The 20,880-nt window shown below is 44.1% G+C and overlaps 1 protein-coding gene across 3 annotated transcripts in view; it reads right to left on the reverse strand.

The window, feature by feature from the left end:
• FAXC (failed axon connections homolog, metaxin like GST domain containing) overlaps positions 1-13,258 on the reverse strand; it is a 76,708-nt gene extending 63,450 nt beyond the window's left edge. For 2 of the 3 annotated variants that reach the window (XR_008665134.1, XM_055330716.1), the window contains exons 1-2: positions 12,586-12,929; positions 7,142-7,277 (exon numbers count right to left, since the gene is read on the reverse strand). Coding sequence is in view for 2 of the 3 variants with exons in the window: in XM_055330716.1 (XP_055186691.1) it covers positions 7,142-7,277; positions 12,586-12,851 (402 nt within the window). In the remaining variant the exon portion in view is untranslated. Of the gene's footprint in view, positions 1-7,141; positions 7,278-12,585; positions 12,930-13,192 lie in introns of those variants that run through there. The other variant, XM_055330717.1, reaches the window with a different exon arrangement.
• Between the last annotated feature and the right edge of the window lie 7,622 nt (positions 13,259-20,880).

A 20,880-nucleotide genomic window follows, 5' to 3' on the forward strand; every position in this document is an offset into this window, starting at 1 on the left:
GGTGCAAACTTCCAGTTATAAAATAAATCAATCATAGGGATGAAAAGTACAACATAGAGAGTATAGTCAATAATATTGTAATTATTTTGTATGGTAACAGATGGTAGCTACGCTTATTGTGGTGAGTACTTTGTAATCTATACAATTGTCAAATCAGGGACGCCTGGGTAGTTCAGTGGTTGAGCATCTGCCTTCAGCTCAGGGCATGATCCCAGGCCTGGGGATCAAGTCCCACACTGGGCTCCCCCCAAGGAGCCTGCTTCTCCTTCTACCTATGTCTCTGCCTCTCTCTGTGTGTCTCTTGTGAATAAATAAAATCTTTAAAAAGAAAAGTAGGAGACAACACTTTAGAGATACTATGATCATATCTAATTAAAATATTAGATAAATTTTTAAAAATATTTAAAAAAGAAACACAAAAACATCTGAAGTAATTGGCAATAGTATGAGATACAGATGATCTTTCCATGAATTTCAGTCTTTCAGAATTGGCTATATTACTGTTAAAATAAAAACATTATCTTTTAAAAATAATACTTAGTTTTCCTTAACTTCCTAAATATATTCAAGAGCTTCCTAAATATATTCAAGAACTCCTGGCCTATTTTACTTAAGCAATTGAAGTCTGACTGGTCCACTAACGGTGGTTTCTGAAAGTAATTTTGAGAAGAATCATGAAGAGATAAACCTTTATATTTTTTGTGAGCTGAAGTTTCCTCCTGCAAGTTTGTCCTAGGTGAAATTAATCTACACTTCCCCTATATTATTAACACAGCAGTGAAAGCCATGGGCTTTGGTTTTAAAAATCTCATTCCATCACTTATTCAGTGTGACCCTGGTCATCCCCGGATCTCCCTTATCATCCCTGGATCTCTCCTGGGCTTCATTTCCCTACAGAATGGGGATACAAGAGTTGTAGGAGGACTACTACATACATGAAGGAGTTTGACAAGTCCCTTCATCAGAAATATTAACATCACCATTACCATTTTGAAATGAAGAATTAAGACCCTAAAAAAAAGGGCAGCCCGGGTGGCTCAGCGGTTTAGCACCACCTTCAGTCCAGGGCCTGATCCTGGAGACCCAGGATCGAGTCCCACGTGGGGCTCCCCTCATGGAGCCTACTTTTCCCTCTGCCTGTGTCTCTGCCTCTCTCTCTCTGTCTGTCTCATGAATACATAAATAAAAGCTTTAAAAAAAATCCCAAAGTCTTGGGACAATGACTTGCTACACTAGCCATGGTACCCCCAACTTTTCAGCTAAATGTATATCCATTACAATGACCCCTGGAGCCATCTTGAAAGCTCTCCCACTGGCTAAATTTGAGATAATTTGAGCAACTTTTATAGATTATAACACATTGGCAAAAAAAAAAATCTACGCAACCACTATTATGAAATAATAAGAAATATATATGTTGGTCTCTGCCCCCAATTTCCAGCACAGAGCCCCTAAAGGCCTTATAAAAATTCCTAAGTGATAGAGCACTAGGAACATTTTTGTCTTAATGAGGTGACTCTGGGTGGGCTCCTTGGATGGCTCTTGGAAGGTGGCAGGTTACTAGCAAGACCAAACCTTGATGAGCAACCATGATTTTCAGTCCTGTCCCCCATCCTCCAGAGATGGGGCTGGAAATGAAGTAAATAATTGCTCATGCCTATGTGAGGAAGCCTCCAAAAAACCCCAAAAGTATGGGGTTCAGAGAGTTTCCAGATGGGCAAATACATCCATACCGGGGAAGGTGATGCAACCAACTCTACAAGCTCCTGTACTGGGACCATCCCAGGCCTCACCCTATGTGCCTCTTCATCTAGCTGTTCATTTGTATATTTTAACATATTCCTTAGGTAACTGGGTATAAACGGGTTTCCCTGAATTCTGTAGAGGGGGAAGGATACAGTCTATGAGACTGAGCCCTTAACCTATGGGATGACACTGTCTCCAAATAGAGTGTCAGAATTGAATTAAATTGCAGGACATGCAGATGGTGTCACAGAGAGCTGCCTGGTGTGGGGTGAAAACCTCCCCATATCCGGACCACAAGTGTCAGAAATGAAGTGTTTGATGTGAATAGTTAAAGGAGACTCCCAGGGAAGAAACACACAGTAGGGAAAAGCTGGGTTTTGTCCCACATAGAAAGAAAAAAACGAAGTCCTTCCCTTTACAACTATGTATTGTAGTTTTGTAGGAAAAAAAGTCCCTATTTTTTGAAGATGTATACTGAAGTCCTGAGGGGTGAAGTGTCATGATTTCTGCAGCTTATTTTCAAATGGTTCATTAAAAAAATTGTTTATATAAAGAGAAATAAAGCAAAAAAGGCAATAATTGGTCAATCTAGGTGAAGAGCATATGGGTATGCACAGTACTAGGCTTTGAACTTGTCTGTGGCTTAGAAAGTTCCAACACAAAATGTTGGGGGAGTGGGGGAACACACAAGATCAGCAAATAAGTAACAATCAAAAGTTAGGGCTAAAAGTCAGAGCAGAGAGTTCCAAAGGAGCCATTCTCTTTCTTTTCCTCTTTCACATTTATAAAGTATTATTGTGTGAAATACAGCTTTCTTATACAACCAGTTACAGCAAACGATGTAGGCATCTTTGTGTGTGTCTGGAAAAATGTTTGGAAGGATGGCCCAAAGTATCAGTAATGGCAATGGCTAGTTAGTAAGATGCCAGGTGATGTTCATTTTCCACTTACATTCTGTGTATTGTTTGAAATTCTTATAAGGACTATAGGTCATTTATATGTAATCAGAAAAAGATGATAAAGCTATTTTCATTTTGAAAAAAATAATTAACCATATCCACAGGACCTCCTTGTTGTACCTTTTCTGCAACTTCCTACAAATCTATAATTACTACAAAATGAAAAGTTTTCAACCTACCAGTATTTACATCCTGATTTTAATAAGATGAAAAGATAGTAACTGTGACCAATAGATCAGGCTTTAAAAAAAAAAAAAGCCTTTGAGTTTCTACTAATGGTCATCAAATATTTATTCCAATCTCTCTTCCGTTAAAAAATAAAAAAGGCTTCAAATATAAAGTTGTGTTCTTGGGAGTATGGCATTTTAATCTTTTCTTTTTCAAGGCACAGGGCAAAGAAGGGGCAGAGAATAGAGCTCCCTGGATCTCTGACAGAATGCCTCTATACTGACGAGTGCAGACGATGAGCCCCACCTGCACTTCCTGGGTACCCACCAACACAAACCCTCATCGAGGGCATCCAGGTCTCAAGGCACCCATGGCGGGCACACAGCATCCTTCCAAAACACAGGACCATTTTTCTCTTAACTAAATCTCTGCTCTGAGCTGAACACCCCCTGCATTGATTTTACACAAAGTCCTCAAAGAAGAAAAAACACTCCTATGCCTTTCTTTTAAAAAAAAAAAAGAAAAGAAATATATATATGTATATATCTATACACACACACAAACACACACACACACATTCAACAAGAAATCATAATTTTGGAAAAGGGGAAGCGGTCACCTCCTAGAAGGGCTGTGCAATAGCTTCAGGTTTCACAGTGAAATGTGTGTCCTGCTGGCCCAGTCACACTACCTAAAAGCAGCTGCTCTGCAACACGAGCAGAGGAAGTTAGGCTCCTGGTAAAGCCAGGGCCGCAGCAGTCAGTACTTGCAGGCTTGAAGGCAGGAAGAGCCAGGGTGGCACAGCCCGGCAGCTGAGCTGGCCCCTGCAAACAGCAGTATGGCTCCATCAAGGTGACAGGGTCCAAGAGATCTAGAAAGCCATCAGGGACTACCTGGCACTAAATTCAGGCCTGGTGCCCTAACTGCCCCCAAGCTGTCAAGGCTAATTGATAAGACTGGGTCAAGAGTGATGACGGAGTAGAGACAGGCAGCTGGTGGGGAGCACTCTTCCCTCAATGTGAGCCCCTGGGTGACATGGATCTTCCAGTGCTGGCTGCCTAAACCAAGCTCAGCAACCATCTTTCAAATCTGATCTGCTGTATCTAGATACTTCAAGTTCTGTCTGTCTTCAGGGCTATCTTCTCCTCTATTCAGGCTTAGAAAGTCCTGAATAATCTCCTTGTTTCTCTCTTCAGACTTGGCCTTTGCATTCCAGTTCCCAGTCATAAGCAACTTCCTTCTGTTCCCCCCAAACATCCCAGGCCCAACTAGGGCCCACCCGAAGTCCAGGTTAGGTGCCCCGCCATCATATCCCCAACGGGGCCTCCATTATAGCACTTACCATGCCAGGAGGATGCCACTCATCTCATCCCAGCATTGCTCTTGGAGGGTCACTGTCAACCCCCCCATCCCCTCTTCTGCAGAGAAATTGGCTCAGAAAGCACAGGCCAGGGAGCATCAGGGGTTGCAGGGCTAGAAGCCTGGCCCCACTGCTCTGTTACCAGCAAGGGAGACCACTTCCTCCCAGTGCCACCACTTTGGAAGAGCTTGAAGGTGAACCCCTGGCCAGCAGGGGCCACTTGGAGGAGTGGCAGCAAACCAGAGGGACTAGTGGTTTGGGGGTGCCTGGGTCTCCCTTCTTACTTTGCTTATATCCCCTCAGAGGCAGAAACCTGAAGCCTAAGCTTTGGCCCTGGCTTGGTACAGATTCCCAGGCAGGGAAGCTGCATCTCCGGAAAAAGGAAATCTCAAACCAAAATAGACACCAGAAGCGTGCAACCACCATCACAGAAGAGCAACAGATGAATTCATACAACATGGAGCACGACTGTGCAGACAGACCAATTTTAATTAGCATAATAGATATCCTCTAAGGTACGAAAGCAGAAATGGTAAAACAAACCAAGGGGAAACATGGAGAAGAAAAATATAGGAGTTAAACACAATAGATAAGTAGTACAACGGATGCAAGAAGAGAACAGAGTGATGCAATGGAATTTCAGAAAGACGAATCCACGCAGAAGGAAGAAGAAAAGAATGAAGGAATATGTTCAGAGACAGAGAAAATAAAAGCAGAGATTTCAGTATCCAGATAATAGGCGACAAGAAAGAAGAATGGTGAAATAAACAAAAAAGAAAGTATTTGAAGAAAATTAAGAATTCCCCAGAATGGAAAAAAAAAAAAAGATTCAAGACTTCAGACTAAGAGTTTAGAAAGGGCCAAACAAGATATAAAGACCCACACCAAGGCACAGCATAGTGAAATTTAAGTATGTTGAGATTAAATGCAAATTCTAAAAGTTTTCAGAGAGAAAGAGAGAGAGAAAGGATCAAGCTAATACCAAATTTTTCAATAGTAATACTGACACAGAAAGACAAGGGAGTAATATTTTTAAAGCTCTGAAGGGAAAGAACTTTGAAGGTAGATGTTTCCAATGTGAGGGCATAATAAAGACCTCATCAGGTGTGCAAGGCTACTGGAGGTTTGCTGCATAAAGGCTCAATCTGAAAATATGCATCAAGGAAGCACTCAAATAAAAAGATAAATAATCCTGGAGGAGAAGATACATAGGAAATAAAAAGCTAGTCAGAAGTTTAGTAAGGTTTGTTGCCTAAAAAAGAACCAGACAAAAAAAGGAAGGGATTTCCAAAATTCCAGGATTAAAACATTAGATGACAACAACACACTTGGGATCAGGGCTGGGAAAAGAGAGACCCAACCTGTAAGATACTTGTATTATCCAAGGGCCAACACAGCATTTGAGAAGTGATAATAGGGAAAAATAAGCTCATTTTGGATCTTAAGAGCAACCACAACAAAAATAGAATTTGTTTTAAATGAGAAGAAAATTTCTTTTTATCTTATCTGTTAGAAAGCAGGAAATGAGAAAAAAAAAACAAGTATAATAAGGAGAAAAATATTAAATAAGATGTTAGAAAAATAATAATAAATAACATGTTAGAAATAAGTTGTAGTTAAACAGTAATTACAAGCATAAATGAAAAAACTCACCAATTAAGGACTCTTAGATTGGGTACAGGTAATACATTGGCTAGGAGAGACAGATACATAAAAAACAGAGAAAGAGGATGGAGATGGATATCCCAAACAAATATGAACCAAAAGAAAGCTGGAGAATCAGTCTCAATATCTGATAATATAAAATTCAAGGCTAAAAAAAAAAAAAAAGCAAGGGACACAGCTGGGTGCTATATCCTGGGAAAAGAAACAAGAGAGTATAAATGTGATCTTCCATAGTATTATGTACCTAACTATATGATCTCTTACATAAAGCAAGAACAGAAAGAACAGGATGGTAAGAAGAAAAGATAAATCAACAAATACCCATGGATATTTTAACCCACTTCTTTCAGATGCTACTAAAACAGGCAAACAAAAAATAAGCAGAGATATACAAGATCTAAACAATACACTAACACAATACACTTGCTCGAGCAAGAAAATCTAGAGAGAGCTCATCACCCAAACAGAGAATAGGTAATGATTTTCAACATTTATAAAAACTAGCCACACACTAGGCTAAAGCCTCAGTAAATTTCAGGGAACCAATACCACAGAGGCTCTCTGCTCTGATCATAAAATTAAAAAACAATAACAAAAATCAAAACTTGTACATGGCTAGATACTAGATGAAAAAGAAAAAGATTTTTTAAAAATACATAGAATTGAATAACAATGAAAACACAGCCTGTCAAATTTGTGAGACAAAATGAAGTCACAGTAAAATAAATCCCATTAAATGCATCCCTCTGTTTGTTCTTTAATGCTGAAATGAGCGAATATTTCCCTGAAAGTCACCCAAACAGAACACGGACCACTGTAGAAAAGTTCCCCCCAAATCACAACTATCTCCCTGGTGACCTGCTGGGTGCTCTGCCCCCCAGGATTCATGAGAGACAAAAGTAATGCTGTTAAACCTAAAGGAAAAAACCACCTTTATTAAGAGCTGCCCAGGAGGCCTATCCAAGCTTAACCAAGGCCTATTCTATGTCAGGAAAAAAAAAAAAAACACTGTGACCCTGAAACCTGCAAAAGTCCATACCCTTTGGGTGCCCCATTAAACTGAATGTAAAAATCAATGGTCCTTAGAATCCAGTCTCTCCTAAGTATTTCCTAAGGACCAGGCACTGCTAACTGCATACCCAACCCTCCAAGGCCAAGACCAAGCCCTTCCCACCATGTGAGATGAGGAACTCCCCTTCTGATATTACTGCCATGAGAATAAAACCCGTCTGTACACAAGTACCTGATAGGGTAAGTCGGCCATCCTTAAGTAAGTTTCCATTTTCAAACAGAAAGGAGACAAACTGGGGACACCATTGTTAGGTCTTGCAAACTGATGCAAAATAATAGCATCTTTGGAGTCAATCTCTTGCTGTTTCCTGCCAAAACCAAAACAGAGATCAAGAACAATCCACGTTGTTATACACATTCAATTCCCTTGGTTCCCCAGAGGTCCCTGGTGGGTCGTAGCTCCTCAGTGAACAAGCAGATCTGTTTGTCACTGGGGCTCACTCCAGAAGCGGAGTGGAAGCTTACCCAAAACACAAGAGGACCTTACAAACTATCACAGGGACTCCAAGGGCTTCAAGCGAAACTGTGTATCAACCTCCTTCTGGTAACTATAGCCTTTTGGGGCAGGAAGAGTACTTTGTGATACAGGCCCACCTCCTCTCCAGCTGGCTATGTGTAGGGGCCAGGGACAAGCTGGGCGGATAAAAATAATGGTGTGTGCTTACTGGGTGTCAGGCATTCTTCTTAGGGCTTCACAGGTTATTATTTCATTTAATCTTCACAATGACTTTATGAGGGAGGTACTACTGTTATCCATGTTTTATAGATGAGGAAACTGAGGCAGAGGGGATGAACTTGCCCAAGGTCACACTGCTACTAAATGGCAGAACCTGGACTGAACCAGGCAGGCAGAGGCTATGTTTCTTGACCCGTGGACCATACCATGAAACTGTCCCTAGAATCCTAGAATAACAGCGTAGGTTTACTCTGCAATGAACCAAGTCTACAGGGAATCTGGGACTGCGAATACTCTGGCCCCTGTTCCAAACTATGGGTGCCTTCACCTGGCCTTTCACCTGGATGATGTCAAGGAAGCTGGCTCCTGGGCTCTATTCCATCTTCTCTAGCTTCCCAGGTCCCTGCTCTCGCTGCACAGAATAGAACTTAATACCCCTGCCTCTTCCCTTTCTTCTATCTCAGCCACACATTTAGTTTTCCCTTGGCTACTTTTTTTGGGTCAAAGGATTTCCCTGGGACAATCTTTCAGCGGATACTGTATAATAGAGAACATGCTAGATTCCAAGTGTGGACGCCTGCGGTCAAACCCAAGGCCTGCTTCCTACCTGCCACATTACCCTAGGCCTCTCTGCCTCTCCCACACAGAAAGCGAGGGCCGTACCGATTCTGCATCATTTAGCACAAGGATGAAATTTATAACATCTGTAAACATTTGTGGAGCTATCAAGCATCATGTTAGGATTGTAGAATCTATTCTCATTCACAGAGATATGGTCTTATCCCCTTAAACTACAAAATCTCATCATCCTACCGGGCTTCGATCTTATGCTACCCTCAAGAACCTTTTGCAATTATCTGCCTTTCACTCAATCCAACCGCTTCCCAGTCAGATAGGCCTCGCTCTTCCCCTTGGCCTTCCCTGAATCTCTGGTTCCTTCACATCACTCCCAGTTTAATCCCACATACTTCCACCCAAGCAAGAGCAAGCTCTTTGTATCATCGTCCCATGGTGCTCACCCACTGCAGCAACGGCATTCAGTTAAAACAAACTCTTCTGGAGAAATTTATCACCAAAGCACCCCTTCTACTTAAAGAGTTATGAATGACACTCACTTTGCAAACACTGGTCAAGTCAAAAGGATACAAGTATTTGCTGTTTTCTGGCAATCTTTGCTATGTAAAACAAAGATTTTCATTTAGATGAAACGTTGGGGAGGTCAGATACTAAAATCAAGAAGACTCTCAGATGGTTCCCAGAGAGCGCAAACTAGATTTGACAATTAACTGATCTTGTCCAGTCAAATATTTCAAGTCACAGAGAGGTATTTTCACGTAGAGTAGCCAGACAAAAATTTAAGAACTGGAAAGATAAATATAAAATCTTCTGCTCCACTGCCCAGAAACATCTAATGCTAATGGTTAACTTGGGCCATATTCTAAGAATGGGTGTGACAAGCATATGCCATTGACTTTGTATACATCATGCATATTAATTTATTTCATCCCAACAGTAACACCATAGAGTGGATACTCTTACAGTTTAAATTTAGTGTATTATGGTATACAATAGATAACGGAAACTAAAGCTTAGAGAGGTTAAATAACTTGTCCAAGGAACATCACTGTAAGATTAGGTCATTAAGAGCTCTTAAGCCCTTCGACCACACAAAAATGGGCAATTTCTCAGTAAACTATCAAAACCACCAGTTTGACTCCAGCCACTCCAGCCTGAAACTTTCTGATGGAAGTTATAATAGCTAATGATGGCCAGCTTTAATTGAATGCTCACTTATGTGTCAAACTGTTCTAAGCGTTTCACGTGTCCTAACTCAGTCAACTCCATAAGGAAGGCTATCAGTATCCCCATTTTACAGATGAGAAAGCCAAGCAGCCAAGAAGCTCATTCTCATATCCAAGTTTACATGGTTATGTAAATTTGAGCCCACTGTGGCTCCAGAGACCTCCTTCCACACATCAGAAACTACTCTCTACTAACTTAGGATCAGAAGAACAGGTATTTAATAACATACCTTGGACAGCTCTACTTTCTAAAGTGGCTTTATAACGAGGGTTACATAAGAGAACACCGACTGGGCAGCAAGACTAGCCCCAGCTCCCATCACGAAGTGTATCACAGATGACCGGGCCTCGGTGTGCGGCTGGTGAGCTGTTAGTTTATGGAGATCAGATGTTGGCTGACCTGTGGGCTGCTCTGATTCCATAAGTTCTCCACGACGGGCTGAGCCCAAGTGCCCAAAGTGCAAATAAGCTACCAACAACAACATCATTATTTATTCATTCGATTTACAAACAACACATTTTCAAATGGATTGAATTTAAGACAGCTGCTAGGCAGGCTCTCACCACTCAGGAAGGAAGTAAAGAAGAGGGTTGAGACACTATTTGTTTAAAAATACTGCAGTGGGGGAAAAAGCAGGCATAAAATCCAAAATACCTCTCTTGGTTATACTCACTAATTAAACTTCCTAAGTAATTCTCACCAGCCAACTTTCTTTTACACACTGGAGACATGGCCATACACGAAGGTTATGTCTCTCCAGCAGAAAATCCTAGTGGAGAGGTTACGACTTTACCATGGCCCGTGACCTCAGACACTGTGATCATTTCAAGGTGTGTTTTCCATCCCGCAGATTCCAGATTGTTTTGTTTTGCCTAAACTACAGAGACAACTGACACTTAGATTTCACCCTAAATGGGAGTCTCTGTCATGTAATCTCTGACTCACAGTCCCAGACCTTGTTCAGTCTTCCCCAGCCCCCATCTTTCTGTGCCCCTAGGGGCTGTAAAAAACTCAGGTCCCTGCCACAGGCCTGTCTTCCCTGGACCATACCCCAATTCTTTACATTTCTCTTCTTCTCCCCCCATCAAGGCTTATTTCGGCATTGGTACTTTCTAGGAGGCAGCAGTTAAAGTGCAGAGTGCACAGACACACATTTCCAGGCCTGGATCCTACTACTCTTACTGTGTGATCTTGGGCAAGTAGTTTAACCTTCCTCCCTCAGCAGTATGAAATGGGAATCAAAGCATCCAACCATAGTTGAGAGGGATAAATGCAAGTAAAGAACTTCTCTACAGAATCCCTACTAAGGGATCCAAAAGGGGCAGCCATTTTTATCATCCGCATTATAACAGTTTTCTACTCCATTATAACCTATTTCATACCCAGGGCTTAAACATCCATCGAGAAACAAAAGTGAATAAACGAAGAATGAAAAAGTCCCAATCTCAATAAGCATCCAAGCAGTCTGCTAAGCGGGGAAGGACACATCTGTGGACAGAGGGCTCTTCTGTGTCCAGCAACCACACCTGCCAGGGCGTGGCCTGCTCTCAGGATGAGCTCTGGGCCCCTCACTATTTCTGAAAGGTCATTTAAGCAAGGTTTAGACTTGGTCCTACGAGGCTGTGCCTTCACTCCCACCACAAAGTGTTAAACCAGCAAGAAGCCACAGTTCTGGATCCACAGTTCTGGATCCTGAAAAGGTTCTGGACTGGAATATAACTGAGAAACAACCGGGTTACCATTTAAAGTACTGCACAAATGTTTTCGGTTCTCATACAGCTTGAAATCTAACTTGAAGTGGAGTTCTAAAACTAGCAAAAATAGGAAATAATCTGGAGAAATAATTCACTTTAAACATTTTTATTTGGTTCAGCGAGATGATTCAAGGTACTGTGCTGAGAGAATTCGGTGTATATAATAAGCTTAGAATGAAACTTCTCAATTATGGCCAGACTAACAGTGAAAGCCAATACAGTTCCTCAGACCGAAATGATTTCCCACACTCTCAAAGAGTGGAAATATTCAAAACACCTAAGTTGGCCTGTCACAATGCCCGGGAATCCCTGCTGGCCTGTTAAAGGTCACCTATCACTGTCTTTGTTTATAACCTATTGGGTAGGATTCCCCCGCTGGAAAAAGGCAGTGTGAACACATACACTGGCCAACTGGGATATTCTGAGCCATTGAAAACCGCCCGCTTCTGGTCATCTCCCAGAGACAGAGGGCTCCAACGCATGGAAATTTTAAGCGTAAACTGATGCTATCAGTGAGCCAAAGGACCATCCCAGGAGCTTATGGTATTACCCTACTCAAACAAAGATCTCATGTCCTTCTGGATGTACCAACGGTAAGGGGCCTCCATTTTCTGGCATTTCCAAGGCAGTCCTGTCAACATTCTGCGGCAGGCAGCCTATGCAAGTGTTTACGGCACTGGGCTGACTCCCGTGTTCCTGTCAAACACGCCCATGTGCTAGTCCTGTCCTCGGATCTCCTGCTGCTCTCACAACAATGGCTCTGAAAGCCCACGATGGTACTTAGCTTTAAACACCTGATCAGCAGACAACCAGGTTAAGGCTGCATCACAACTGCACACTACTATACTTGACCATGCCTCTCTAACAGGGGGGGGGGGGGGTGTCCCTGGAGCTTTTGCAAATTTCAGCCTTTTGAGGATGTTGAAATTTGGAGAGGGAGAGTGGAGAACTAACCTTTAAGATAAGGTCAGCGGTTACCATTCCAGCATTATTACCCATAAACAAATAAGGCATTTCCGAAAAGTGTAACTTAGGATCTGGACAAGGCCTCATTCTATTGTTGCAAACACTGCACTTAGAGAGCATTTCCGAGTAGACTATTTCGCTCCACAACAACCCAGAGAATTTTCGCTTTTTGGCACCGAAGGACTGGGAGACCAATGTTCTCCCCCCTCCCACGCCCAGTTTAATTCTTCTGTCAACTCGAAACTGCCCCCTCGGGCCAGGTGACCACGGATTGATTGCCTCTAGGGAAGGGCTGGGGCAGGATTCTCGGCTTCTGCGCGGCGTGACCTAGCGCTGGCACGGTCCCCCCTGGCGCCAGCCCTGCCCTGGCCAGGTGCCCCTCTCGGCGCCCTGCGCGGGGCCCTCTCTCCGGCTCACCTAATGACCAGGAGTTCGTGGAGCAGATACGCAGCTGCGGCCAGCAAAGCTCCCCCGGTCAAGTAAAGTGTTTTCTTCCACCAGGGATCGGAGCCCAGCCCTGCCATGATCCCACCGTAATCCTGCAAAGGGAAAGCGATGATGTCCCCATAAAAGGAGAAAGGTTCCTCGGACCCGGCCCACCAGCCGAAGAAGGAGACGCTCTGGTTCCAGCTCAGGTCCACCACGCACGGCCTGGACGAGGCAAAGCCAACCCCCCAGTGCATGCTGCGCGGCTGGCTGCGGGCGCCCCTCCCAGGCCCGCGCCGCCCGCAGGGGAAGGGGCCGGCGCGCGGGGGGCGCGGGCTCAGCGGCGCGCGGGCGGCGGCGGCGGCGGCGGCGGAGGAGGAGGAGAAGGACGGGCGGCGAGGGCGCGGGCGAGGGCGAGGGCGCGGGCGGCGGGCGGCGGGCCTGGCCGGCGGGGCCCCGGGGCCCTGGGCGGCAGCGGCGGCCGCCGGCTCCCCCCGCAGCGGCCTCTCCGCGCCGCTCTTTGTGTCGGCGCCTGGAGCAGGCCGCGTGATGTCATTGCTCCCCGGGGCAGGGAAACAGGCGGGATAAAGTCACCTACCCCGCGCCCTGCCCCCGCCCCGCATCTCCGCGGTCCGGCGGCCTCCGCCCCGGCCGAGGCTGCAGCGCTGGGCGCGCCCCGAGGGCCCCGCGCCTCCAGGCGGCGCGGCCGGGAACGGCTCGGAGCCGGGGCTGGGGCTGGGGCTGGGGCTGGGGCTCGGGCTCGGGCTGGGGCTGGGGCTGGGGCTGCGGGGGGAGGGGGGGCTGGAAATGCGGCTCCACCGGGAGGAAGCTGCAGTCAGGGCCCGGATCTCCGTCCCCGCCCCGCCCCCCCCCCCCCCCGCGCCGCCGCTCCGGCCCCTCCCGCGGGCCCGGGAGCGGGGAGCGCGCCGGACTCACCTGCGCCGCGGCGAGCGCCAGGCCCCCAACGCCGCCCGGCGGGGCTGGGGACCAGGGCCCGGATTCAGGCCGGGAGCTACCCTCTTCTGGCCATCGGGAAGGCGCTGTGCATTTGCATAATTCATAAAAACACTCTGATTACAGCGCACAGTTCCCTAGGTCTTGGCCGTGCGCTCACGGACAGGAGGAGACGTCTGGTGGGACAAATACCAACAGAAACGCACTCTGGAGGGCTTTCCCCTCGGCCGGACCCAGCTCGGGTCTTTTTCCCCTTTGAAATCATTATGGGGGAACTTGTACATGTGGGGTGTTTTGGTTTGTGTCCCTTTTCTTTTCGGTGCAGAAAATCTGGTAAATGTGTGTGTGTGTGTGTGTTCGATTTTTTTTTCCTTAAACTTCATTTTTAATTTCATTTCGTAAAGTTGGTTAGGTCCCAACAAGAGGGCCATGTTTCATAGTTTTATGATAACACGGATTTTGGCAAGAGCACGAATAGCTTAAAATTGTTTGGAGGAACTGAAAAAAAAAGTAGTGAATGCTGTCATGTTCCTAAATGCGGGTTTTTTTTTTTTTTATTGTTTTGTTTTTTTTGTTTTTTTGTTTTGCCAGCATGAAGGAGCAATGGAAGGGGTTGGCCATGCAGCAGCGCTTGCAGTGTCCCATACACCACCGTGTATGGACACCTGACCTGTCTGGAAGTAGTGTATGCGCTTGGAAGCAAAACTCCCATGAGCAGGTGGCAAAGAGTGGAACCCAAGGGCCTGCTGGAGTGATAGAGGTGGTCACTAGATTATTCCAGAGAGAGGGACCAGAAGGCTGCAGGGTCTTGTTCACAGGAGTCAGAGCGGTAAGCTTGGAATCAGAGCAGGAATCCCTGTACTGGCTACTGGCTGGGTCAGTCAGTACTGCAAGCCAGCTCTTGATCTCCAGATGGTGAGTTCGATCCCCATCTTGGGTGTAGCAATTACTTAAATAGATAAACTTTATTTAAAAAAAAATTTTAATAAATAAACTTAAATAAAATGCAGAGATGGGACAAGGAAGACCAGGGATCCTTCATTCTTCTTCTATGCCCTTCCCACATAGCACCAAGCCTTTGCTCTCATTAAATGTTGAGCCAGTATTTAAAGAGTGACAGTTTGTTATTTGGTCCTGAATTATTTGCCTGAGTGTCCAGATTCAGCCATGGGGATGAACATAAATTACCTTCAGTGAAGCAATGTGGAAGGCCAAAGGGAGAATCAATACTGGCAAACTCTATGTTAGAAAACAAGTTAGAAACCAGATGAATTTAATGTTTTGGTCCCAGAGAGCCACTTACCCATTTTATTCTCATACCTCTTGTGGTAGGCAGACCTGCCCTGCCCACTTTTGGAGGCTGGTGACCAACTGCTGCCTCTTGGTCCTATCAGATCATCTTTGAGCATTAAAGATGCTCATCTTTAAACCATCACCTTGAGCATCTGGTCTTTAGTTCAAATGTGGTTTAAATTTTCAGAGACAAAAAAAAATTTAAATTAAAAATAAATAAATAAATTTTCAGAGACACTTTGAAGTGAATATCTTTTAGATGTACATGTAAATAAAATAAAATTTCACGGGAAAAGCTAAAATAGAATCTTAATCTGATACAGATTAAAATTTAGCTTTTAGACCTGTGACATAGGAGAAAGATTATTTAAACTCAGCTTGTATAAAAGTGAAAGGAAGCAGAGTAATCTCTGAGGAGTCAGTAGACATAAGAGGTGGACAAAAGTTTGGTGTGACAATGTCAGTGCAAAGCTATGGGGAACAAGGAAAGCAGCCACAGCTGTGAAGGCACGGCAGCCATGCAAGCCTTAACCAACCTTTGTGCAAGATCAGATGAGCCCTATGTGGAAAAGCTGCTCCACCACAATGGGATGGAATCCAGCCACAAAGAGAAGGAAGACTTTGGCTCAGAGTCAGGGGCTCAGCTCCAGGTGAGTAGGGGTAGTGTAATTAACAGCCAGAGGGGGACTGAACAGAATGGAGTCAACAACTAACTCTTTTGAGAATGCCTCCTCAGAATAGCCTGTGTAGAGCCAGATCCCAGGCTGAACCCACGGTGAAGCTGTAGGGAGCTAAGTATGTCTGCACTCCAGCTCCTCTTCCAGGGCTCCTTCAGCTACTGAAATGATATGAAGACCACAGGAGCCAAATGGGCATCTTTACTGCACCTCTTCCACACCACCACCAATCCTAACAGCCTTGGTGTCATAACCATGGACATTAGCTTCAAGCTAGAAGGATCTTGTCATTTTTCTTTTGTGAGGACTTTGTTTTACTAACTCTAATTGGGGCTTTACAAGACCAGAAAAGGGAAGGGACTAATATTTATTATACACCAGACCTGCCTGTCCGGTGATATTTTTTTCAGTAACTTTTCAAAACAACCTGTGTTCGTTAAGTATTGCCATCCCCATTTACAAATGAGGAAAGTCCTAAGGTAGATAAATTAACAAGTTCAGTTCCCAGAGCTGGGTAATGATATATAGCCAGGGTTCAAACCCACTGTGTCTTACACCAGCAGCCCTTTGTGCTTTACAGCATAGCGTCTATGGTATCTCTCATGTACCAGGACTGGAGCGCTGTCCATGGTATTCCTTCTTTACACCATTCTATTCTGAACTATGTCTAAATCCAATGGCTGGGACACCTGGATGGCTCAGGGGCTGAGCATCTGCCTTTGGCTCAGGTCATGATCCCGGATCCTGGGATCAAATCCCTCACTGGGCTCCCCGCAGGCAGCCTGCTCCTCTCTCTATGTCTCTGCCTCTCTGTGTCTTTCATGAATAAATAAATAAAATCTTTATTAAAAAAATAAAATAAGCCCAATGGCTATAAAGCCTCAAATATCTACCAGCTATATTGTCATCTTTTGAGAAAGGTGGATTCAGACAGTTCCTTATGCTAATACTGCTATGCCTATTTATGCCTGGCTATGATGATATGACAAGGGACAAGTAAATCAGTGCTTCCCAAACGTGTATATGTATCAGCTGGAACTCTGCCATGATGATCAAATAAGGTTCAATTAGATCAGTTCTTCTCAGACATTAGTGTGCATATGAATCATTTGGGATCTTTTTAACATACAGATTCCAACTCAGTAGTTCTGGTGTGAGGTCTGAAGTTCTGCATTTCTAACAAGCTTCCTGGTAAGACTAAACCATACTTTGATTAAAGGTGACCTAGACTGGGAGGCCTGGGTGGCTCAGTCAGTTAAGTGTCTACCTTCGGTTCAGGTCATGGTCCCAGAGTCCTGGGGTTGAGACCCACAGCCAACTCCTTGCTCAGCAGGGAGCCTGCTTCTCCTTCTGCCTCTGCCTGCTGCTCCCCCTGTTTGTGCTCTCTCTGTCAAATAAATAAATAAAATATATATATTTTTAAAGTGGTCTAGACCAACTGAACTCTACATCTGAAACTGATGATACACTATATGTTAATTGAATTTAAATAAAATAAGGTAATAAAAAATGTTTAAAAATAAAAGTGGTCTAGACCACCAGCTTATTAAGAGGATCAAAGATTCTGCCCAAAAGGAGCCCCCCTCCCAGACTCATTCCATGTTGGATGGTTCTTTTTTTTTAATATTTCATTAATTTAGGGGCACCTGGGTGGCTCAGTGGTTGAGCGTCTGCCTTTAGCCCAGGGTGTGATCCTGGTGTCCTGGGATCAAGTCCCACATCGGGCTCCCTGAATGGAGCCTGCTTCTCTCTCTACCTCTCTCTGTATGTCTCTTAAGAATAAATAAATCTTTTTAAAAAAAAAAAAGATTTATTTTTTTGAGAGAGAGAGAGAGAGAGGGCACACGCATGCACGTACATGAGTTGGGGGTGGAGAGCAGAGGGAGAGGGAAAAGCAGACTTCCCGCTAAGCAGGGAGCCTGAATGAAGCAGGGCTGGATCCTAGGACCTGAGATCATGACCTGAGCCTGAGGCAGATGCTTAACCAACTGAGCCACCCAGGTGCCCTGCAGTATTTTTTAAAAGATTTTATTTATTTATTTAAGAATACATATATTCTTAAATGTTCGATCTTTTCTAATTTGGTGGGTGAGAAAAGTGTCTCATTGTAGTTTTAAATTTGCATTTCTCTTGTTATGTGTGAAGTTGGGTGCATTTCTTTAAAATGCATTTGTATGGACTTTTCCATGAACTGTTCATTTTTCACTGGGTTACAAGTATTTTTTATTGATTTATCTGAGCTTCTAATTGAGAAAAATAACTCTTTGTGAATTGACTTGCAGATATTTTCCCCAGCTTGTTATTTTTCAATTTTTTTTTCAATTTTTTTTCTATGCCTTCTTGGTTTTCTATCATAAGAGAGGCTTCTTCCTCTGAGTGGGGTGTTTAAATCCACAATTTCAGATGTTCTTAGGTCACCTCAAGTGCTAAATGTGTCCATGAAGGTAGAAGCCTCTAGGTCCTGTTGCTGATAAGATGGGACACAAACCATCCACACTGGAGTTTCCCAGGAAGATGGGAGAACATGAGAAGGGGAAGAACTGAAAAGATGCTGTGACTGATCAGGAGTAGAGCTTGGCAATAGAGAAATAGAGGACAGGACAGGTAGACTTGAGGCTTAGAGACATAAGAGCTTTTATACAAGAGTTTTGGCCATGAGTAGAGAGGACACAAACCCCATCTCTCAACTCTGAGAATGTGAAACTTCCTCTCAAAATGGCTCCAGATGAAATCATATCCTCAAAGGACAGTTAAAGAAAATTGCAATGAAGTGACAATGAAGACTTGAAAAGGAGTGTAATTGGTAAATCATGAAATGGGGTTCTAGAGGTTGCAACGGAGGTGTATAAAGGAGCAGTGAGATGCAGAGTCCCGCAAGAAGAACTCAAGAAAGAGTCTCAAGGAGAAATTGTAGTAAAGAATCACTACGGGGTATCTAAATCTTGGTCAGTGACTATGGTTAGCAGGGATCCTTACTGGGCTACAAGAATGTCAAAAACATTTGGCCCCAGCAAATCCCTGGAGCGCCAGTCATATGGGGCCAAACTGATGGATTTCAAAGGAAGATGTCATCTCAGGAACACAGAGAGATTTGCCTGTAGAAGAGTTAAGTTTCAGCCTCCTTTGATTGGTTATGGGTACAAAACTGCCAAGTCGGTGGGTGCTCAAGTAAATAAGAAAAGGCTGCATAGGCAAAGGCCTGGTCACTTTAGAGTGGGTCTAGGGGCCACCTTATGGTATGCGTGAGGGAGGGAGGTGAGCTAGATTAAAGCCATTCCCTTAAGCTCTTTGATAACGGAGTTGAGTATTTATCATCCAACCATCCATCCATCTGTCCATCCTCCACCTAGCCATCTACTTATTAATCTATTTATCTCCATTTAAAATCAGCATTATGAGTTGAAATTCTTTTTTTTTTAAGAGTTTATTTATTTATTCCTGAGAGACACGGAGAGAGACGGAGACATAGGCAGAAGGAGAAGCAGGGTCCATGCAGGGAGCTTGATACGGGACTCAGTCCTGGGACTCCAGGATCATGTCCTGGGCCAAAGGGAGTCGCTCAACTGCTGAGCCACCCAGGCGTCCCTGAAACTCTTTATTTTAAATATTTTATTTATTTATTTGAGGCAGGGAGAGGAGGGGCAGAGGGAGAGGGAGACAGTCTTTTAAGCAGACTCCATGCAGAGTGCAGAGCCTGACATGGGGCTCAGTCCCACAGCCCTGAGATCATAAACGGATGCTTAACTGACTGTGACACCCCAGGCACCCCTATGAGTTGAAATTCTTTAAACATTGCATAAGTCTGATTATTAATTTAGGCTCACCTGCCACCATGCAAAACTAAGTCTAAAAACAGAATCCCAGGACATCTCTTAAATTCAATATAAAAAGAATGACCAAGGATGGCCCCAGTGGCTCAGCAGTTTAGCGCCACCTTCAGCCCAGGGTAATGATCCTGGGGACCAGGGATCAAGTCCCGCATTGGGCTTCCTGTGCGGAGTCTGCTTCTCCCTCTGCCTGTGTCTCTGCCTCTCTCTCTCTCTCTCTCTCTCTCTCTCATGAATAAATAAATTAAATTAAATTTAAAAAAAAAGAATGACCAAATATGGAGCTGGCTCAGTCAGTAGAGCCTGTGACTCTTGATCGAGAGGTTATGAGTTCAGTCCCCACATTGGGTGTAGAAGCTACAAGAAAGAAAGAAAGAAAGAAAGAAAGAAAGAAAGAAAGAAAGAAAGAAAGGAGAAAGAAACCCAAAAGAAGCAATTTAAATGTCCCAGTTTTTCCTTTCACAACTTTTGACAGCCTTCATGTTCACTTTTACAAATTACAGGCAAAAGATAGAGTGACCATATTTTTCTTTTCCTGACATACTCTGCCAAGTAAAGGCTATATCTCCCACTGCAGTATTTTAGTACAGTAATTTTTAAACTTTTTGTGTGGTCATAAATCCTTTTGAGACTCTGATGAGAGCTATGGGATGGTCTCAGGAAAAAAAAAAAGCATGCATACACACACACACTTTTTTTTCTTTTAAGGTAAAAGAAAAAAGATTCCATGACCAACTATTGCTCAGATTCACAACCCCAAGATCAAGCGTGGAAAGCTCTACTGACTAAGCCAGTGAGGTACCCCCCTCCAACAATTTTGTTCCCTATTTCAAGGGGTTCCTGAAACTTCAGAAGCCTGTATGTAGACCCCAGATACTACATGTTGTAGAGTAAGGAAAATGAATAGAGATCTCACATGATATCCATGAGCTTCCATTAGGTTCTGTCTGTCAACAAGAAACAAAAATTCAAGAAGTACCTGGCTGGCTCAGCTGGTAGAGTAGAGGACACCTGATCTCAGGGTCATAAATTCAAGCCCCACTTTGGGTGTGGAACCTACTTAAAAAAAATTAAAGAAAAAAAAGAAACAAAAATTCAACTTGAACAAAATGGAAACATCTGTTGTCCGTATTTACCTTGTAATTCTCCCGCTGCCCTCCCCATTCTCAGCTCTGGCACATCATCTTGAGAACATATTGTTTTCTTTGGGTCCAAATGGTGCCTTTCAGCTCCTAAACAGTGGCTCATTCATAAGTGCTCATCCTTTTCTTGCTGGAATACAAGAGGTTTATTGATCTCATAATAAATTATTTTGCTTGATTTCTATGCAAACCTTCAGTGTCGGAATTTTTTTTTTTTTTGATACAGAGAAGGCTAGCATGCCATTTGCATCTCATTAGTAATAATCAACAGAGGGGGATCCCTGGATGGCTCAGCGGTTTGGTGCCTGCCTTTGGCCCAGGGCGTGATCCTGGAGTCCCGTGATCGAGTCCCACGTTGGGCTCCCGGCATGGAGCCTACTTCTACCTCCTCCT

Source organism: Nyctereutes procyonoides, unplaced genomic scaffold, assembly GCF_905146905.1.
Source record: "Nyctereutes procyonoides isolate TBG_1078 unplaced genomic scaffold, NYPRO_anot_genome, whole genome shotgun sequence".
Classification (NCBI taxonomy): Eukaryota; Metazoa; Chordata; class Mammalia; order Carnivora; family Canidae; genus Nyctereutes; species Nyctereutes procyonoides.